Here is an 18470-nt window from a genome sequence, read left to right on the forward strand (position 1 = left end):
ACATTAGTTTAAATTTAAACTGTTGACACAGCCATAGTTTTTTCTTCTCAGAGTGACAATGACGTCACGGAGAGGTATTACACTGGACGTGTCTGTGTGTGTCTGTCTGTCACCGCGTTCGCAGTTGGCAAATCGGAGCTAACGTGTTCCCAATTTCCGGACCGAGTTCGCAGTATACAGAAATTCAGAAAATTTTACTTCCTTGCTTTATCCATCTTATTTAACGCTAATCATTAACTCTCCATTACACCTTCATCTGCTGTCTAACCGCCATTGTTTCACCCAATGCCAACCGCTATTTAATGGCTTCTAACAACAACACACCGCAAGCACAATTATCTGTTCTTAATGTCTTCTAACACACTTTCGTCTATACCACATAGACACCAATCTGCAACATTGACTTCTACTCCATCATCGTCGTTAGGCGTAAAATGTACGCGGGGAGGGGCTAGGGTTAAGATAAACGTCTAGCCACCCAATGGTAGGGCTTCCACCGAAGGTTCACGCAATTGTGCATTTTCTTTTCCCATAGTGTGAATCAATCGCCTTATATACCCTAAATTTACAAAAGTTCTGATATAGGTGTTCCCTAGAAGTATAACGTTAAAGATATCTGTGTTTAAAATTATTTTAGGAATTAAGATTCATAAACCGACTTAACTAAAATTAACATAAATTACTGACGATTAAAATATTTAATATCAGTTACATTTATTTAATTATTTAAGATAAACCTCTTTCTTTGGAATGACACAAGAGAGAGTTTATATAGAACGAGTAATGAAGATTGCATCTGAATCGAAACACTACACGCATACCAAAGTTAATATCATGTTAATATAAAGCGAGTAGGATGAAAAGATCTGTTACAAAACGGTAACATTTTCTTTTTGCAGAATATTGAAAGGAAATATTTTTCGGCATTACGATTCTTTTAGTAGTTGTGTAGGTATAAAACTATGTTTCATGTCAATATTTAAGAACATCTTTTGATATTAACATTTGAAATTTGGTGTTTAATTTTTAATTCAGCTTTACTACATTTATATATAGTGTAAACGTAAATTGTAACTTCAATAGATGATATGTATATTAATACTTCATTTTCCCAGTGTTGAAACGATCGGTTCTATGAAATAATATATCTTAGATGAAAACGAAAATTGACCTTGTTTCGTGCCCTCTTTAAGGAGGTGTTAACGGTCCAGAATGAGCCGAAAGTTAAATCCACATTTAAGTGATAGATATTAGGTTCGCATTAGAATTGAGGATACATGGAAAATGATTATACGCTTCAACCTTTACAAATGCCCTTGGCAATAACTCGCCTAATGCGAACTATGTATTTCCGGTTTTTCTCATTGGCTAATGGACCTGTGTTTAGAAAGCAAATTTTTGTTTGAAAAAGTACGCCCTCGTCTCAACTCGTAGAAGTTTATTTTGGTTTCCCAACTTTTAATGAAACCATTTACTATTTATTTTAATTACCTCTCCGAGTGAATTATGTCACGGAGAGGTCCGAGTTTCGAGGTGTGTGTCTGTTGCTACACCCCAGGGGACCAGCGTTCTCAGTTTGCAAATCGGAGCAAAAGTGTGCTCAATTTCCGAACCGCATATACAGTTCCCGGAAATTTCTAAAATTGTATTCCTCTTACACTATCTAACACTACCAACTTCTTGTTTTTGTCATTCCCACATGTACACCAGTCTGTACTTAATGGCTTCAATACACGACCATCATCCATTCTTTTGTCCTTACCACATGGACACCAGTCTGTACTTACTGGCTTCAATACACGACCATCATCTGGTCTTTTGCCCTTACCACATGGACACCAGTCTGTGCTTACTGGATTCTATCTCTATCATCATCGTTAAGGTTAAGACAGATGCAGTGATCAGCTAGGGTTACGAGAAACGTCTAGCCTCCCAATGGTGAGGCTTCCTCCAAAAGTTCACGCAGTTGCACTGCCCTTATCAATATCTGAGATTTGCATCATTTGTATACTACTGATTTGAGTAGAGCGAAACAGCAGGCGTATCCTTCATTTCAAACGTCAATATTAGTCAAGTCTCTCAAGAATGTCTAATTATTTTTTTTAAAACGATGTAACGCTCAACAAGGTGAATAATTAACGAAGAAAATATATAATATTAATTATATTTATTTTAGAATTTAAGATAATCTGGTTTATCTACTCAAAATTAATACAGAAAGAGTTAAACAGCAGTATATGTGTTTGTCTCTGTGTGTCTGTCCGTTGCTATACTAATGCTCTGCGTTAGCAGTTCGCTTGTGTAAAGAAATCTTACAAAACTTTAATATTTCCTTTTTTCGTAATATAAAGTGATTTCATGGAAATATTTTCGTAATTTCGATTCCTTTAGTAGTTAGGTAGTTTTAAGGCTCTGTTTCATTTTGAGATTCCAAGGATATTCTTAAATATTATTATTTGAAATGGCTGTTTATATATTAATTAAGCTATACTACATCTGTATATAGAATAATCCTTGCTTTAGATAATACAAAAAGAACGCGAAGGCTTATACTTTGACGGAAAACTCAACCATTATCCATAATAGGCCTAGAGAATCAAATAGTAGACAATTTAGGACCGAGGTGAATTAAAATATGGGTTTTGTTATTCTTCTCTGTAATGAAGAGACATTAACGGTTCAGAGTGAGCCGAAAGTCAAATATACATTTAAATAATCGGGTTTAGATTTTAAACTATAATAAAGCATTATGATGGCCATCAGATTATTGAAAGGTCCGGTCGTAATCGGTTTCTAGCTACTATGAATATAGTTGGGGTGAAAGGAGAGGATGGTGTTTACACGGCAATCGAGAAGTTAATGTAGCTTTCATCATAAAGGGTATAAATATCATCCATGGTGGGAATAATAACGGTTAAAATAACATCGATTATGGGAATAATAACGGTTTAAAAACATCCATGATGGGAATAATAACGGTTAAAATATCATCCATGATAGGCATAGTAACGGTTAAAAGAACACCCATGATGGGAATAACAACGGGTTAAATAACATCCATGGTTGGAATAATGATGGTTTAAATAACATCCATAATGAGAATGATATTGGTGCTGTACCGATCCATTACATATGACCATAAGGGTTCAAAACCAAACCGGATAGGGTTTGGTTTTCTGACAAAAGTGATATATCCATTAATGGAATAGAAGTAAACCCTTATTTTTTACAGTGTAGCCTAGGTAGTAGCAAAAAGCGGGGTTTGGGACTCCCCTCTCTTGTGTAGCAATACTTATGAAGGGCCACACATTCGCCACCTCGCGATAATTTTTCTCAGATCTCCGGTTAAGGTGCGACGCAAAAATTTGCCCTATTGAAAGAGAAAATACTATTGGCTGAAAATGAACACTGTATCTTTAAATGAACAGAAAAGCGTCCCCTTCCACTGTAAAACCGAGCCCTCTTTAGCATAGAATAAGGAGAAGGGATGGGGGGGTGAATTTTGGAACACTCAAGGTCATTCAGTTTTTTATGACTCTTCATAAACCTATTGAAAAAACTATTTAACGATCGTGGCCGTTCCTTTTTGTATTTTTTATAAAGGAAACAATTTACCCTTCAGAGATCCAGCGTTCATGGGCTGAAAAAGTCACGGCCCTTTCACGTCAAATAAGACTTCCTAGAGAGGAATTCGAGACTTCTAACAGTGTTAGGATAGGTGGAAAAATTTAACTCCCTATCCGTAGAGTTAGGAGTTCTTACCCTAGCAGAGACGTACGGTATAGCAGCTATTGTAATTGTTTACTTCCTTGGCTAATTTAATGGACTTCTGTATTTACTCATAACAGTTTTAAATGAATACATCACATTGAGCTTTTGTAAGAATATATCACAATTAGTTTAAAATTTTATCTAATAAATCACATTTTTTCATGGAGAGCATATTATACTTAATATAAATTTTGATTTGAAATAATTGCCATTGAAATGTGAATAAGAATATCATGCCTTGGTTAACCCAGCAGTGGGTGCCTCAAAATATATGAAATGAATTTATAGGTTGTTTATAATCTGTGGTTTAGAAAAATATTATAAAAATATACTTACTAATTAGGCTTAATTCACATGAAATCCCGCCGCGCACTCCCTCGCTCGAGGCTCGAAACTGAGAGCAGACAGATGGTCACGTGAGGATTACGTAATTATTTGAGACTTAATCGCGCTTCTCGCGAAGAATCGTGGCGCTTTAAAAGGTCCAGAAAAAAATTAAAAAAAATTGGCGCCCGCATGGGCCTTGTATATCTCGTCGGTAGTGATGAGTAAGATGCACTTCTGGATGTTTCTTATTGAGAGGATACTTAAGATGACTAGTTCCCTCAAGTTTAGGGTTGTCCTTAAATTTATATTTTCCGCTAAATACCAGTGGATTTTATGTCTGAGAAAAATAAATGGGCATGTAGACCCAACTGAAAACTGAGTTAAAACCATTCTATGAATAATTGTCCTACTTTGTTTCGTTTCACAGTTACAGGCCCTAAATAAATTGGTCCCCAAAAGTAGGAAATAATCTTAAATAGGAAATAATTCTTGTGTCTTCGAACACATTATTTTCCGAATGCATTATCAACTGCGTAAGACACGAAACAATAATAAATAAGCGTTGCGAAAGGTTTGACAGGCATACAAAGATGTTTCTTCATCTCAAACTTCATTTTGGGTCAATATTTCCATTTTCGACAAACGTCGCTGCTCACTAGTGGCGGATTTTAATGAAACTTTTTTTTGTGGGTAGATTTACGTAAAAAATGAAGTTACCCAGTGTTATTCGCTTCAAATATTATAATTTTGAAAGTTATGCAATTTTGAAATTCTATTTTGTCTAGATTTTGCGGTCTTTTCCCACATTTGTTTTGATATCTTGACCGGTAATAGTTATAAAAATATAAACCGGTAATAGTTATAAAAATATAAACCGGTAATAGTTATAAAAATATAAACCGGTAATAGTTATAAAAATATAAAAATTGGTATCCCTCATCAAAATGAAGTGCGTTATGATGAGCTAAAATACCTTATTTTCTTAATTTACCGCCAACTTCCCGATAAAGTTCAGAATAATAATTTTCCCGACAAAACCTTCACGCACTTTACGGCCGTCCTGGTTCTTGGTGAGCGTGGATGTACGACGTATTTTGGGATTAATCTTTTGCTAACTGTGAATCATAGTTTTGCGAACTGTGAATAATAGTTTTTGAAATATTCGTAAAAGTTAAAAGGTTAAAGATTTATAAACGATATTCCAGTGTTAATTTTTTCCTTGATTAAAGAATAAGATTGAAATAGGTGTTTAAACGTCCGAGGTTCCTTGGAGGGGCCGAGCTGGCTTACAGCCAGTGTTTTGAGACGAGTATATTTACCTCCTCGACTAACTATCATTCTCTTGTGGATTGAGACAAGCTTAAGGCTTCCCTTTTGTTAAGAGTTCTTATTCTTTCTATTACGTTTAGTTTTTTATTATTTAGGCTCATTCACTTACACGGAAGTTCCAATTGCTTTAACTAAATAAGAGGGATTGATAAGTTTGTGCTAAGCCTTAAACGGCCATCCACGCCTTGAAAACACCTTCTAACATAGTTATTTGTGTTTTCTCAATTTAAGGTATAGTCCCATTGGACCGAAACCGCTTTTTGGTTTTTTTATGGAGAATATATTTAGATTTCCAGCCCAATGGCGGGTATATGCTGAATGGGAATTTATTTTAAAGAATTAGTTAATTAAATGTCTGTGAGGATTTCGAATCACCGCAGCAGCATGGTAGAATATCAGGCTTTTAATTCAGAGGCTCGGGTTCAAACCCAGAGATGGAAATTGTAAGTTTGGTTAGGTTAGGTCAGGTTCGGTTAGGTTATTATCCTATTAATTAGCTGCCACCATTTCCAAAACATTCTCCTACTAATTAGCTACCACCTTTCCAAAATATTCTCCTATTAATTAGTTGCCACCTTTCCTAAATACTCTCCTATTAATTAGCTGCCCCCTTTTCCAAAACATTCTCCTAATAGTTAGCTGCCACCTTTTCCTAAACATTCTCCTACTAATTAGCTGCCACTTTTTCCTAAACATTCTCCTACTAATCAGCTGCCACTTTTTCCAAAATATTCTCCTAATAGTTAGCTGCCACCTTTTCCTAAACATTCTCCTACTAATTAGCTGCAACCTTTTCCTAAACATTCTCCTGCTAATCAGCTGCCACTTTTTCCAAAATATTCTCCTAATAGTTAGCTGCCACCTTTTCTAAAATATTCTCCTAATAGTTAGCTGCCACCTTTACCTAAACACTCTCGTACTAATTAGCTGCCACCTTTCCAAAATATTCTCCTTATAGTTAGCTGCCACCTTTTCCAAAACAATGGTTCCAATAATACGTTGCCACCTTTTCCAAAATATTCTCCTACTAATTATCTGCCAACTTTTTCAAAACATTCTCCTACTAATTAGCTGCCACCTTTTTCAAAACATTCTCCTACTAATTAGCTGCCACCTTTTCCAAAATATTCTCCTGATAGTTAGTTGCCAGCTTTTCCTAAACATTCTACTACTAATTAGCTGCCACCTTTTCCAAAATATTCTCCTAATAGTTAGCTGCCACCTTTTCCAAAATATTCTACAAATAGTTAGCTGCCACCTTTTCCTAAACATTCTCCTAACTAAATAATATTAGGTCAGGTTAGGTTAGGTTTCGTTTCGTTTGGTTAGACTTAGGTTAGTAATATTTTTGGAAATGGTGTAACAATGTTACGCCTTTTCCAAAAAATTAATGTTTACAATTATCTACTTCCGAAATAAAATAGCCTTTCTCGAATTATAATATGCCTTTTCCAAAATATTACTGTTAACAATTATCTACTTCTGAAATAAAATACCCTTTCTCGAATTATTTTTCTATCCTTGTATGAGAATTGTAAACTGATACAGCCTGCACTATAGTACAATATATTAGTGCTTTTTTAAAAAAAATTCATAAACACGATCTGTTAGTAGGTCACATTACTGATTAAATGATCATAGAAAAAAGTCAGTTTTTGAAACCAAAGAATACAACTGCTATTATTCAAAATAGCAGCCGCTATTTCTAAAACAGCAGCGGCTATTTTTAATACAGCAGTTTTGAAAAACACCGCTGTTTTTTTTGGAATCGCGGTTGCTATTTCGAGAACTGCTCTACCGGGAACTTCTCATACGAGGTACACCCGATGCATGTACTTCCTAAACCTTGTGTTTGGAACCAGCCAAGAGGAAAAGTTATAGTTCCATCAGTTTTGAAACCAAGTATGTTCAAGAAAGCGAAGCTTTTGAGGAAAATTATAAATCAAAACCAGAAGACGAAAAACCATTTGATCTTGATCCCGGATTAAAACACCCTAGAGTTAGCAACCCTTTTTCTATAGCTAAGGCTGTTATAGAACTGATGGAAATATTTCCAGAAACGGGTTTAAGTTACTTTTTGGGATACTTCAATGTTTGTTTCTGAAGTTCCTGATGCATCTCAAGAAAGAGAAATTGCTGCAGTTGACGAAACTCTAGTCAAATCCAAAGAGAATAACACTGAACCAAATGTGTCCGCTATAGAGACTATTGGTAAACTCCATCAGAGCAACATAGCTACAGAACCCATTCAGGATGACACTGCCACTTTCCAAGATGAATATTTTAAGCAAGCTCGTAATGTTATCTTGATGCCCCGAAGAAAAAGTGTTATTGTCTCTGATGATGATCCTTGGGCTTATGTCAACAGTCGTAAGATAAGCTTGGATTTAATTGAGTATTTAGAAATCCAGACCAATGCATAAACACAGTCAACTCTGGTTTGATTTAAGACCAGGTAGAATTACCTGTTAGTTTATAGAGCAAGATGCAAAGCTTTGGCAAAATCTACGATTGAAAAAAGTATTAACGCCACCTATCATTTGAACTAAACAGTAATTTCGTGCCAGATATCCCAATTTAGTTTAATTCGTTGCTGTATGCTCTACATTGAAACAGTTCAACGTAGTGTAACAGCCACTTCTTAAGGTGATGATATGTAACATGGTGTAATCAGAAGTGAGATGAGACTAGAAGTGAAGGGCTCAAGCATTGGTAATAGATCCTGGCATTAGTGAACAAATTTGACGATTTTACGCCGCTTCAATCGGGCCTACGCTAGAGGGAAAAAAATTGGTCGAGTTCCAAAAAACATTTCTTACCCCCTTCCCCTCAACCTAAAGCGGCGAAACACGGACGCGGGTGCTTGAATCTAGTTCGGTCGTCTACCACCGCGAGCGTCTCATGTTTTGGAGGGGAAATTCTGAAACGGCCACTAGAGGGCCAACCGTTGGTGTGTTATCAAGAATATTCACTTTCGCCGAGTGAAGAATTTGGTTAGCTCACTACTTCTAGTCTCATCTCACTTCTGGTGTAATGTATATATTTTCATGTAAATGATGTGCTTGAAACCTTTGTATGAAAACTAATTGTAATTGAATTTTTGTATTAAACGTCTAATCTTTCCCTGTTTCCTTGTTGTTACTCACCTTGATAATTTAGAGTTTTCCGCGAACCACAACTACCTAAGCTTAATGAAGGCACCCAGAGATGTTTGTGTCAGACTATCTGTGATTTTTTCATCCGTTTATTGCTCGAGCTAGGACCATGATGCCCATATGATAATGGAATGAATTGACAACAAAATTAAGAGGAACCAGTACAAACTAAAACAAGAGAGAAATAAAGGTTATGACTGGGGATCGAAATGCAAACGTGCAGTTTCCTTTAACGTTTTAGTTGAGTGGCATAGCGACGTTTTATTTGTCTTGTGAAACAGTTATTTTGTTATTCCTTCGTGAAATATGTTCAACTTTACAGGTTGTAATAAAATTGATATTGACATGTTCTAATGTTGTTAAGATGTACTTGTAATTATTGTATTGAATTATACATAGTAAAGAAACATGGCCAAAAAACTGAAAAAGGCGCCATATTCTCAAGATGAGATGGAAACCTTATTGACTCAGTTGGAGTCCGTACCGTTGGTCGGGAACGACTTTGGAAAGACGCCCGAAGAGAGGAGAAATATGTGGCAGCAAATTACTAATAGAGTAAATGAAGTCCACCAGCTGAACCAAACTGCTGAAGAAATTTGAAAAAAATGGAGCACCGTAAAGAGTGAAGTTAGGAAGAAGGTGGGATCAATAAAAAGGGAGTCCCGTAAAACTGGTGGGGGACCAAATAAGACGCAACTATTCACACCTATTGAGTCAAGGGTTGCCTCTTTGATTCCTAAGGTGTCGATGGAAGGCATTCCAAATGCCTTTGATTTCGTTTCATCCTAATTTGGGGTATCTTTGGATGGTCCATCAACTGCCCCTTAAATGTGAGTACTTATTTAGTCATCGCATAACAAACCATAACGGATATGGGGCAAATTCTGAAACGTTTTCAGTGAGTTATCATGTGATAAGTATCGCATAAACGGCAGGATTTTATTTCAGAGCTTGGTCTAAATACAAAATTACTCTGGGGTCTTATCAAACCTTGAATTAAAAGCGGCGGTTGTGTCGCGATTACGTTCGTGCTTCTAAAAACAAGAAGATTGACAAAAATAACGATTATCGTTTTTCATTTTCACGTGTGATAACTTAACAAAAGGGTTAAGATGGTCATTAACTAATCGCGGTCGTGATAGTAAAATTTTAAATCTCTTCATCAGCACGAGCGGAAACGCAAGCCTTCCACCACTTTCTGTTCATGGTTTGAGGACACCCAAGACTAATTGCCTATTTATACTGACCTCCGCAATCGATAGTTAATACTTGCGATAACACACTAAAAGAGTTACAGAATTGGCCCCATGGCCTGAGAAATTAAAGCAAACTATTGTTACAAACTGGAGTGTGTGCATTATGTTCTAAAACAATTGCAGGCTACCTACAGACTCGGAGACTCCTGTCGTGCTGAATCCACCGATAAGAACGCACCTGCTATTGAAGACGAAGGCCAAGCATCACTACGAGGGGGTAGCCACTACGTGAAGTAGGTGTACATTTGGTTTTGTAATATTTAAAGTAATAAAAATTATCGAAAAGTAATGTGAAGTATATTCGAAATATTGAAATATTGCAAAGTATGGTGTATTAAGTGTAATACATGTAATACGAAGAGAATATGAAGAGTATGATGTAAATATCCGAAGTATTTCGCGAATCGTTACGAATATTAAGAATCTTAGTGTAATATTTTATAAAATCGAGAAGTCTCGCAGAATTTTATGTTTCCATCTCATATTATAACGGTGGGAAACAGAGTATCTCCGATTTTTTCTAAATCCCCGAACTTTCTCACGGTAGATACCGAGCATATAGCTTTACAGAGTAGAAGAGTGGTAAGGCAAGGTTTTCGATTGGCTTAAGCCGTGATCTGCCGTTTAGTTGGGGAGTTTCACCCCTTTTCCACCTACACTTGAAACGCCACATATACTGGTAAAGGGATGCTTTAAAGAGAGAGGCTAAGCAAGATGCTTGATTCCTAATTTTATGTTCGGGCGCATATGATCATTAATTCCTGTGATATAAGCTTAAGCTCGCTTGACGTAATAAAGATACGAATACGAAATCATATCTCTATTACCAACAATTACATAAAGTGAGCTTGAGCTTACAGACGAATTTTCGCCCTTTACTTAATCTGTCTATTATCTATTAGAGATGGGCCGATACCGATCCTATATCGGTATCGGTAACGATATTTGACTTTAACCGATATATCGCTATCGCTTAAAAATGATCCGATATTTCTACCCGATATTTTTTAAAGAAATATATCGGTTCATTTTTAACTGATACCGATATATCGCTTAAAGTCAAATATCGGTAACGATACCGATATGGGATCGGTATCGGCCCATCTCTACAACCTATATTATAGCATCTACTTTCCTATTGATATCGGTTTAATATCGGTCTATTCGAAGGATCGGGTAAAATATCGGTATCGGTACGTATCGGTTTCCCAAGTATCGAAAGATATCGGTATCGGTTAAAACTGGTATCGGCCCATCTCTATTATCTATACGTGTTAAAGGCTTGTAATTTTAGTCTCGGTTTATTTCGGTCCTCTTGACTAAGCAATGACACTAGTTTTTGCTAGTTTTTCGGACAAAAAAGTAGCATTGCTTCAATGAGTTCATCGAGAATCTATACTATCGTTTCAATAGATTTTGTGATCAGGAACCCTATTCTCTAACTGCATTTGGATCGTTCCTAATCCAAATGATTTGGATTTGGGGTCGATTCATCCCCAAATGACACTAATCGGTATTCTGTAACTCCAAATCCCTTTTCATTTGGTTCAAACCCTATCCAAACATTTGGCAAGCCAAATGGCCGGCCAAATCGTCATTTGGATAGCTCTTTTCCCCATTTTCACCCCGTTTGTGGCCGCCATTTTTTTTAAGTGGAAAAAAATTGAGAGTGGGTCCTTTTTCGTTGTAATTTTCATATTTTTTGAGGATTTGCTCATGGATGGATTTTAAATATAATATAAAGTAGGTTTCAAGCTTTAATATAAGCCTAATATCATAATTTTCCACCTTTTTATTGTCCCACAATCTATTTCTAAACTTGGCCCTTTTTTAAGGCGGTGAAATTGCGCTAAGCCTTGGCTTACCGTTAATTTTTGCCATTTAAATGTTTGCCTCTCGTTGCCCGTTACTTCGCCTTCTCTTATCGTCGTATTTTTAAAGTTTATACTTTGAAAGTAGTGCTTTGTTTTCTTAAATTTAACTTAATTGTATAAGATTTCAATATTATAATTGCGTTAAACGTCGGTATTTACGAATTCAAGGGACGCGCCTTGCATTTGAATTTCGTATCCTCGAAACTACCCCCTTTCTTTTTCTTTATCGCCGTCTCGCTTCAGCGCCGAAAACACAGCTGTAGTGAGAAATGATGTTATTTACTAAAAATGTATGCGGTCAGTGTGTTGTTTTTGCATTTTAATGTTTCTAATCGTGGTGCGCGTCAAGGTTTACGAATCCAACGTGTGTTGCGAAATGAAAATCAAGGGTGGATACTATATGATCTATGCTTTAAAAGGAATTTGACGGCGACAGCCGCGACAGTCAAGCAAAAAGGTATTAGGCCTTGCCAAAAGTCACATGTCAATGACATAAGAAATTGACCCTCGGATATCCTGTGACTAGGAGATGGTTATAAAGTTACTAACTCTCGATTTTAGAGGTAGATACTGTCTAGTGACACTTAAAGTAACGATTTAATCTTATAAACAGACTAGCATCATAAGCCCATATCGTAAATTAACCGATGTTGATATCAAAGCTTAATAATTTTTTTTAAATCCATGAATCTTAAATATCAACATCAAAAATTATCTACTGAAAGAGATATCTACTTAAATTCCATTCAAATTTCTCGCAACATTTCAAATTAACGAATAAAAATGTGCAAATGAAGTTCAAACCGATTAATTGGGCAAATTGCTATATTGGTCACTGTTACCGATCACGGATAGATTTGCGTCCTTCAGTAGTGTATTATGCTTGTGAAATGGTAAGCGAAATCTGTGATTAAAGTTTAAAATAGACATGAGCAAAAAGGGCTTTATTCATATCAACTCGATTACCGAATATCTAAATTTGACTAAAATTAACAAATTATTCTCTTCATGATTAAAAATCTGGTTTGAAGCAGCAAGCCATCTAATCCCTATTTACCTTCTTGTGAAAAAAAATAGGTTTATACCTCTTTCAGTAGATGATTGATTGATATTTCAGTTTCATTGAGTTTATAAAACATTTATTCCACCATTTGTTAATTTACAATATTGACCAATCGACAATCACAAATTTTAATAACAAAATTACAAAAACCGGTTCAAAACCTTATTAGTTTTGAAACAATTAAATTCTGATATTAAACATATGAACTAGTTAATTCCTCGTAGCTAATTAATTTATTGCCTTAGTGAAATTAACGCTGAATTTTATATACACAAAATAAATAATAAATTAGCTTCTAAAATTCAAATGTAAAAATGTGTGCTTAATTTCCCACTTAATATTAATTAGGCCTAATGAGCTTAAACTATCAAATTAAGAGGTTTCTTAATTTTAAAAAATTAACACAAACTAGCATTCAAAATTCCAAGGCTTAAAAACATTTTACTTTTATATTAAACGCTGCAAAAGAATTGACCAATAAACAGTAAGCAAAATTACGTAATGAAAGAGGAAGTGACGTACATTTGGTTTGGATAAAGGTTTGGCGGGAGATCCAAATGTCGATTTGAATTTGGATTAGAGAATACGGTTTTAAGCGCCCTATCCAAATGGAGCCAATCCAAACGTTTAGATTTGGATCATCGTCCAAATGATTTGGATTTTTAGAGAATAGGGTCCCAGTACCAGTAGTTCGTGGAGGCCCAAAAGCAGTTGACTCCATTCCAGTAGCTCATGTTGACGCACCTGCAGTTGCCCCGTTGAAGCTGCGTTAAATGCCGCAGTTCAACAGCGAGTTGTAGATCCCCAAGGAGCTGTTAGGGACCTTCCTGTGATAAGATTTCGCTTAGAAGGAGTTCCTGGGACATTACGCTAAGATCAGTAAAATAGGGAAGGGAATAATTAGGCTGATACGGTGCTAATCTTTAAAAAAACAGAAAAAAGACACAAAAGAAAAAACACAAAAAAGCCAAAAGAGGAAAAAAAACTACTTTAGTGTCAATAAATGTGTTTCGTGCATGCTCCTCCAGATTTAAATAAACTTTATAGGGTATTCATCATAGACTCAAAGCCCCAAGCATTGAAAAATTGTATGTTGTCTACTATGCATATTTACAAAGATAATTTATTGTTAATAAAATATTTTACGTTATCAAATTGGAGGGAAAGATCATTATACAATGGCTGGGGGCTAATACTATACAATAGTTGTACTATTTTCAACAAGCGTACAATAATAGAATAATTTTTATCCATATTCATTTATTACGCTGCAAGCCCTAACTAAAACATTTATGAGTAACCGCGGAAGTATAAACTGAAAGCTCCAACTCGCTTGCTACAATCTCTCTGCTGACTTTAGAGTGAGGACGCAAATCTAGATTTCCCCCGGAATTCCTGGCGACTCGGGAGGCGTGTCTTTAATATTCAAGACGTTGCCGTCCCCACAATAATAGATCAGAGAGTATTTGCTTTCTGAGGTAAAAATTAGTCTCACCATCGGGAGGAAACGCAACCACCTGCGGAGTCTGCTTTGTAAATGTAGATTACGAAATAAAATATTAAATAGATTATTAGTTTACAAACAAGTTAATTTATTTAGACTGACAATTTACACAGATAATATTAGTTAAACCGTAAGTTTAGAAGATATGTTCCACAAGTATGACACTACCTATACTTATTAATGCTATAGAGATTTACTGAGAGCTACTTCGGGGAACGACGTTTGGGATTAGCGATAGGTAGCTCAAATTAGAGTTTCAGATTCAGGCGTAAAGGCTGTTAGCTGTTAATTATTAAATATAAAAAACAAGCACTCTGAAATATTTCTTTGTATTTTTTTTTAGTTTTTCTATTTATCCAAATCAACTTATTCAAATATTTAACACTTAAATTTCAACAACACATGTAAAAAAATATAACCACTAGAAAAAAGTTCTTTAAAACCGTACCTAATTTTATTCTTTTCAGTAATCTTTAGAAACAATTTTGTAAAGCGCGAGAGTTGGGGTCCAGGGATAAACCAGTGACGCACATATAAGATAAACATCTTTGACGTCACGGAAAAAAGGTGGCCACTTGGTAAACCCCTGGGCCTCGCTCTCTAGCTATGACGAGTTGGGAAACCAAATAAATCTCTCCGAGCCATGACAAGGGCCTACATTTTCAAACAAAAATTTACTTTCCGGAAATTGCGAACACGTTTGCTCCGATTTGCAAACTGCGAACGCGGTGAAAGACACACACACAGACACGTCCAGTGTAAAACCTCTCCGTGATGTCATCGTCACTCGGAGAGGTAAAAAATACGAAAGAAGTAAAACCATAAGTTTATGAGCTATGTTCCATAAGTATGATACTGCTATAGAGATTTTGGATTAGCCATAGGGGATGGGAAATACCGGCAAGGTAGCTCGAATAAGAGATTAGTTTCAGGCGGAAAGGGCGCTATGCGTAAAGGCTGCTTTGCTGTCATTTATTTTAGTTGTTGTTGAAAACTTCACCTGACCCTTTGTATCGAATACCTTACCTTTGTTCGAGATGGCTTTTCGTGGAGGGGGACAGAAATTTTAATACCTTCAAGAAGGGAAAAATACATTTCCAAAAAGCCTTCCATTGGGGTAGTGCATTTTACGTTCCCAAATCCCAACAGTCCAAAATTTGTACGCGGATTAGACTATGTATCAAATCAGTGTTATTTTATATCAAATCTCAATGGGAAGAAAGCGGTAAGTTTAATTTTAATAAAAATTTAAAGTGAAGATAGAAGACATGATATTGTAAAACAAAACATATTTCTTAGAAGTTTTTCTAATATTTCTAATATTTCAGGCTATAAGAAGGCAACTCCCTATCTCCGACGACGGCTTATTCTGTATATACTCTGTTCCAGCTTCGGATGTCAGTACGCGCAATGCCAGGTCTCTATACAACGTAGCTTTGTACATGCTGACAAGAGACGAAGAAGAAAAGTATTTTCAGGATTTAAAATATCTCCGAGTTTTTTGGAGCTCAAATGCTAAAAAAAATCTGATATATTTTAAATCCTTATTTCCTCCGTCTCTTGTCAGTATGTACAAAGGAACGTTATATACCGAAGCTGGAACAGAGTATATGCAGAATAAGCTGTCGTAGGAGATAGGGAGTTGCCTATCCTATAGCGTGAAAACAAATTTCCTCACGCGCATTTTTTATCCATGATCTGAACCTAATTTGAATTTTAAAATCATTCGGAGATATTTCCTGGATATTTCACTATGCAAATTTGTTACATGTTTTTCTAGTATTTCTTAGAATTTGTCTTATATTTTTTAAGCGTTTTTATTTACGAAAATTAAAATCAATAGCACACGGCTTTAATTCATTGAGCATCGAAACGGAACCCAGCCGGTTCCTCAAAGAATAGGACCAAAATAATTCAAATATTAAAAATAATTTCGAATGTGTTTTTTTTTTAATTTTGTGTACGTGTTAATTATACAAGTTTCTTATTTTAATGCATCTCCCCCAAGAGATCATGACTTGGAAATAAGAAAAATTCCACTACCACGTATGTGTCTAATGTTTTTTTATTTTGTTTACGTGTTAATTATACAAGTCTATTTATACCAATTCATTAATTGAAGTCTATTTATTTACAACGTTGAATTGCTCTATAATTCAGGACGAATTTTTCATCCAATTCTCTGAATAATGAAAAATTATACTAATATGTTTCAGAATCACGAGTTAACATTCCTCAAACGTTTACTATGGGGAAAAACATATTTGGCCGAAAAGCAATGGTTGAATTTCATCCGGGATTCCACCTAAACGTCAATTTCCTGTATCTCAGCCGGACGTTGGAGCCGCTGTTCAAAAATACAAAAAAATAATGAATAGGAAAGTGCTGTACATCTGTACAAATCCAGAATTTAAGGAGTACAGGTATGTAAGGGGCGTGACCCACGAAGCAATGAATGAATGGCCAAGACAATTGTTTCATTTAAAAAAAAGGTTGAACAAAAAACCAAGTTCAAATTCAACGCGTCCGTTGTAAATCCGTACAGAAATGGTAATGACAGTGTTGGGTGTCACGCTGACGATGAAAAGGGGGTTCATTCCGTCATCGCTTCTTTATCTTTTGGAGCAACTTGAAAGTTTCAGATGAAGCAAATTGGGGCAAAGCATGCCTTGACCTAAAAGATGGGTGCTTGTTTTGATGAAAGGGACCTGCCAGCGTACTTGGTTGCACATCATCCCAGTACAGGAAGATCCCGATCACTTTATAGCAAGGATTAACATCACCTTCCGTTACACGGTTGATATGGGTAACTTTAAAGTTAAAAACCATCCTCCTTCTTCGAGACAACCTTTAATATTCGGACCTGATGCACAAGCTGAGGATGTATGGAATTGTCTAATGCCTTTACTTCAAACTTTAGTAGACAACTCTACTGTTCAGGCAAATGCCGTAGCTAAAATATAGCAGTTAATACTTCAATAGCGGCTAGTTTAGAAATTATCGTTAAAACTTAACCTCAATTGGTAAAAAATAGTACAAATCCTCAAGTTGTTCATGGAGTAATTACGAAATTCCTGTAGGACAATTGAAAAGGATCTCCAAGTAAGGAAAAGGAATGCTGAAAAATGAGAGAAGAAGAAATCTCCCCTAAATCTAAGACTATAACAAAGGCTGAGTCATCTTGCCCTGCAAATTGGGGCTCCGCTCATAGTCAATGTTCCCCTGGGCAGTGTCAAAGCCCTTATAATTCCCCTACTTCACCTCCACATCCTAAATGGGAATATCCCTTAAAACCCTTAGACTCAAGATCAAAAGCTAGAGTTCAAAATACTTCAAATAGTCAGAGAACCTATGCAAGAAATTTTGACCAAAGATCAAAATCCACTGGTCGTAATTTAGCTTTATCCTACCCATCTATACGCGTTATTACGTGTTATAATTGTCAGAAACTAGGACACCTTGCGCCCGACTGTCCAGATAAAAAGACTAGCAATAAACACTTCTATAAAGAAGCGTGTCGCTTTCCCTTTAAGGATTGAATCCGTTATAAGAGGTTCAATTTATAAAAGGGTTACTATTCCCGTAAATTTTGAACACGGGACAGTACACGCTAAATTAGAGAGTGGGCAGATACTTCTTTTGTTGGTTTAGATCAATGGCAAAAGATTTACAAAATTTGAAATTCTTCCGAATTACCTGAAGATGAACAGTAACATTGTGTAGTTTGGGGCGATGGCCGTTATGCTTTTACGAAAGGTTCTCAAGAACTAGAGTTCTCTCTTAAGTCAAATGAAATTGAAAAACAATTTAAATTTCAATTCTATATAGTTCTTTCCCTCACTAGTGATTTTGTATTGGAACAAGATTTCCTTGAGGAAAATAGGGTCAAATTAGATTTCGAATCTTCACAATGTTTAGTGGGTAGCTTAAAGATCCCTTTTTCAATTCCACATGAGAAGGATCCAATAAATAAGGAGATTGTAGATAGTATTAGGGAACCGGTTTCCGCAGCCCTTATTTCTGATGAACAATGTCAGCAACTAGAATCCCTATTGTTAAAATTCCCTGAATTATTTTCGGATAAAGTAGGAAGAACAGGACTAGTCTTCCAGGAGATTCATACGGGTAATAGTCCGCCCATAAAATCTCAGCCTTATCGTGTTAATGATCAGAAGAAGAAGAAAATAATTG

The 18470-nt window shown here is 35.9% G+C and overlaps 1 protein-coding gene across 1 annotated transcript; it reads left to right on the forward strand.

Annotated features, from left to right (window-relative positions):
* Positions 1-8990: 8990 nt before the first annotated feature.
* Positions 8991-16912, forward strand: LOC149663494 (alpha-ketoglutarate-dependent dioxygenase alkB homolog 3-like). The gene is made up of 2 exons (XM_089841865.1): positions 8991-9137; positions 16772-16912. The coding sequence occupies exons 1-2, from the start codon at positions 8991-8993 to the stop codon at positions 16910-16912; spliced, it is 288 nt and encodes a 95-aa protein (XP_089697991.1).
* The last annotated feature ends 1558 nt before the right edge of the window (positions 16913-18470 follow it).

Source organism: Phalangium opilio, unplaced genomic scaffold, assembly GCF_054372755.1.
Source record: "Phalangium opilio isolate 3A_F unplaced genomic scaffold, DU_Popi_V2 ptg000061l_1, whole genome shotgun sequence".
Taxonomy (NCBI): Eukaryota; Metazoa; Arthropoda; class Arachnida; order Opiliones; family Phalangiidae; genus Phalangium; species Phalangium opilio.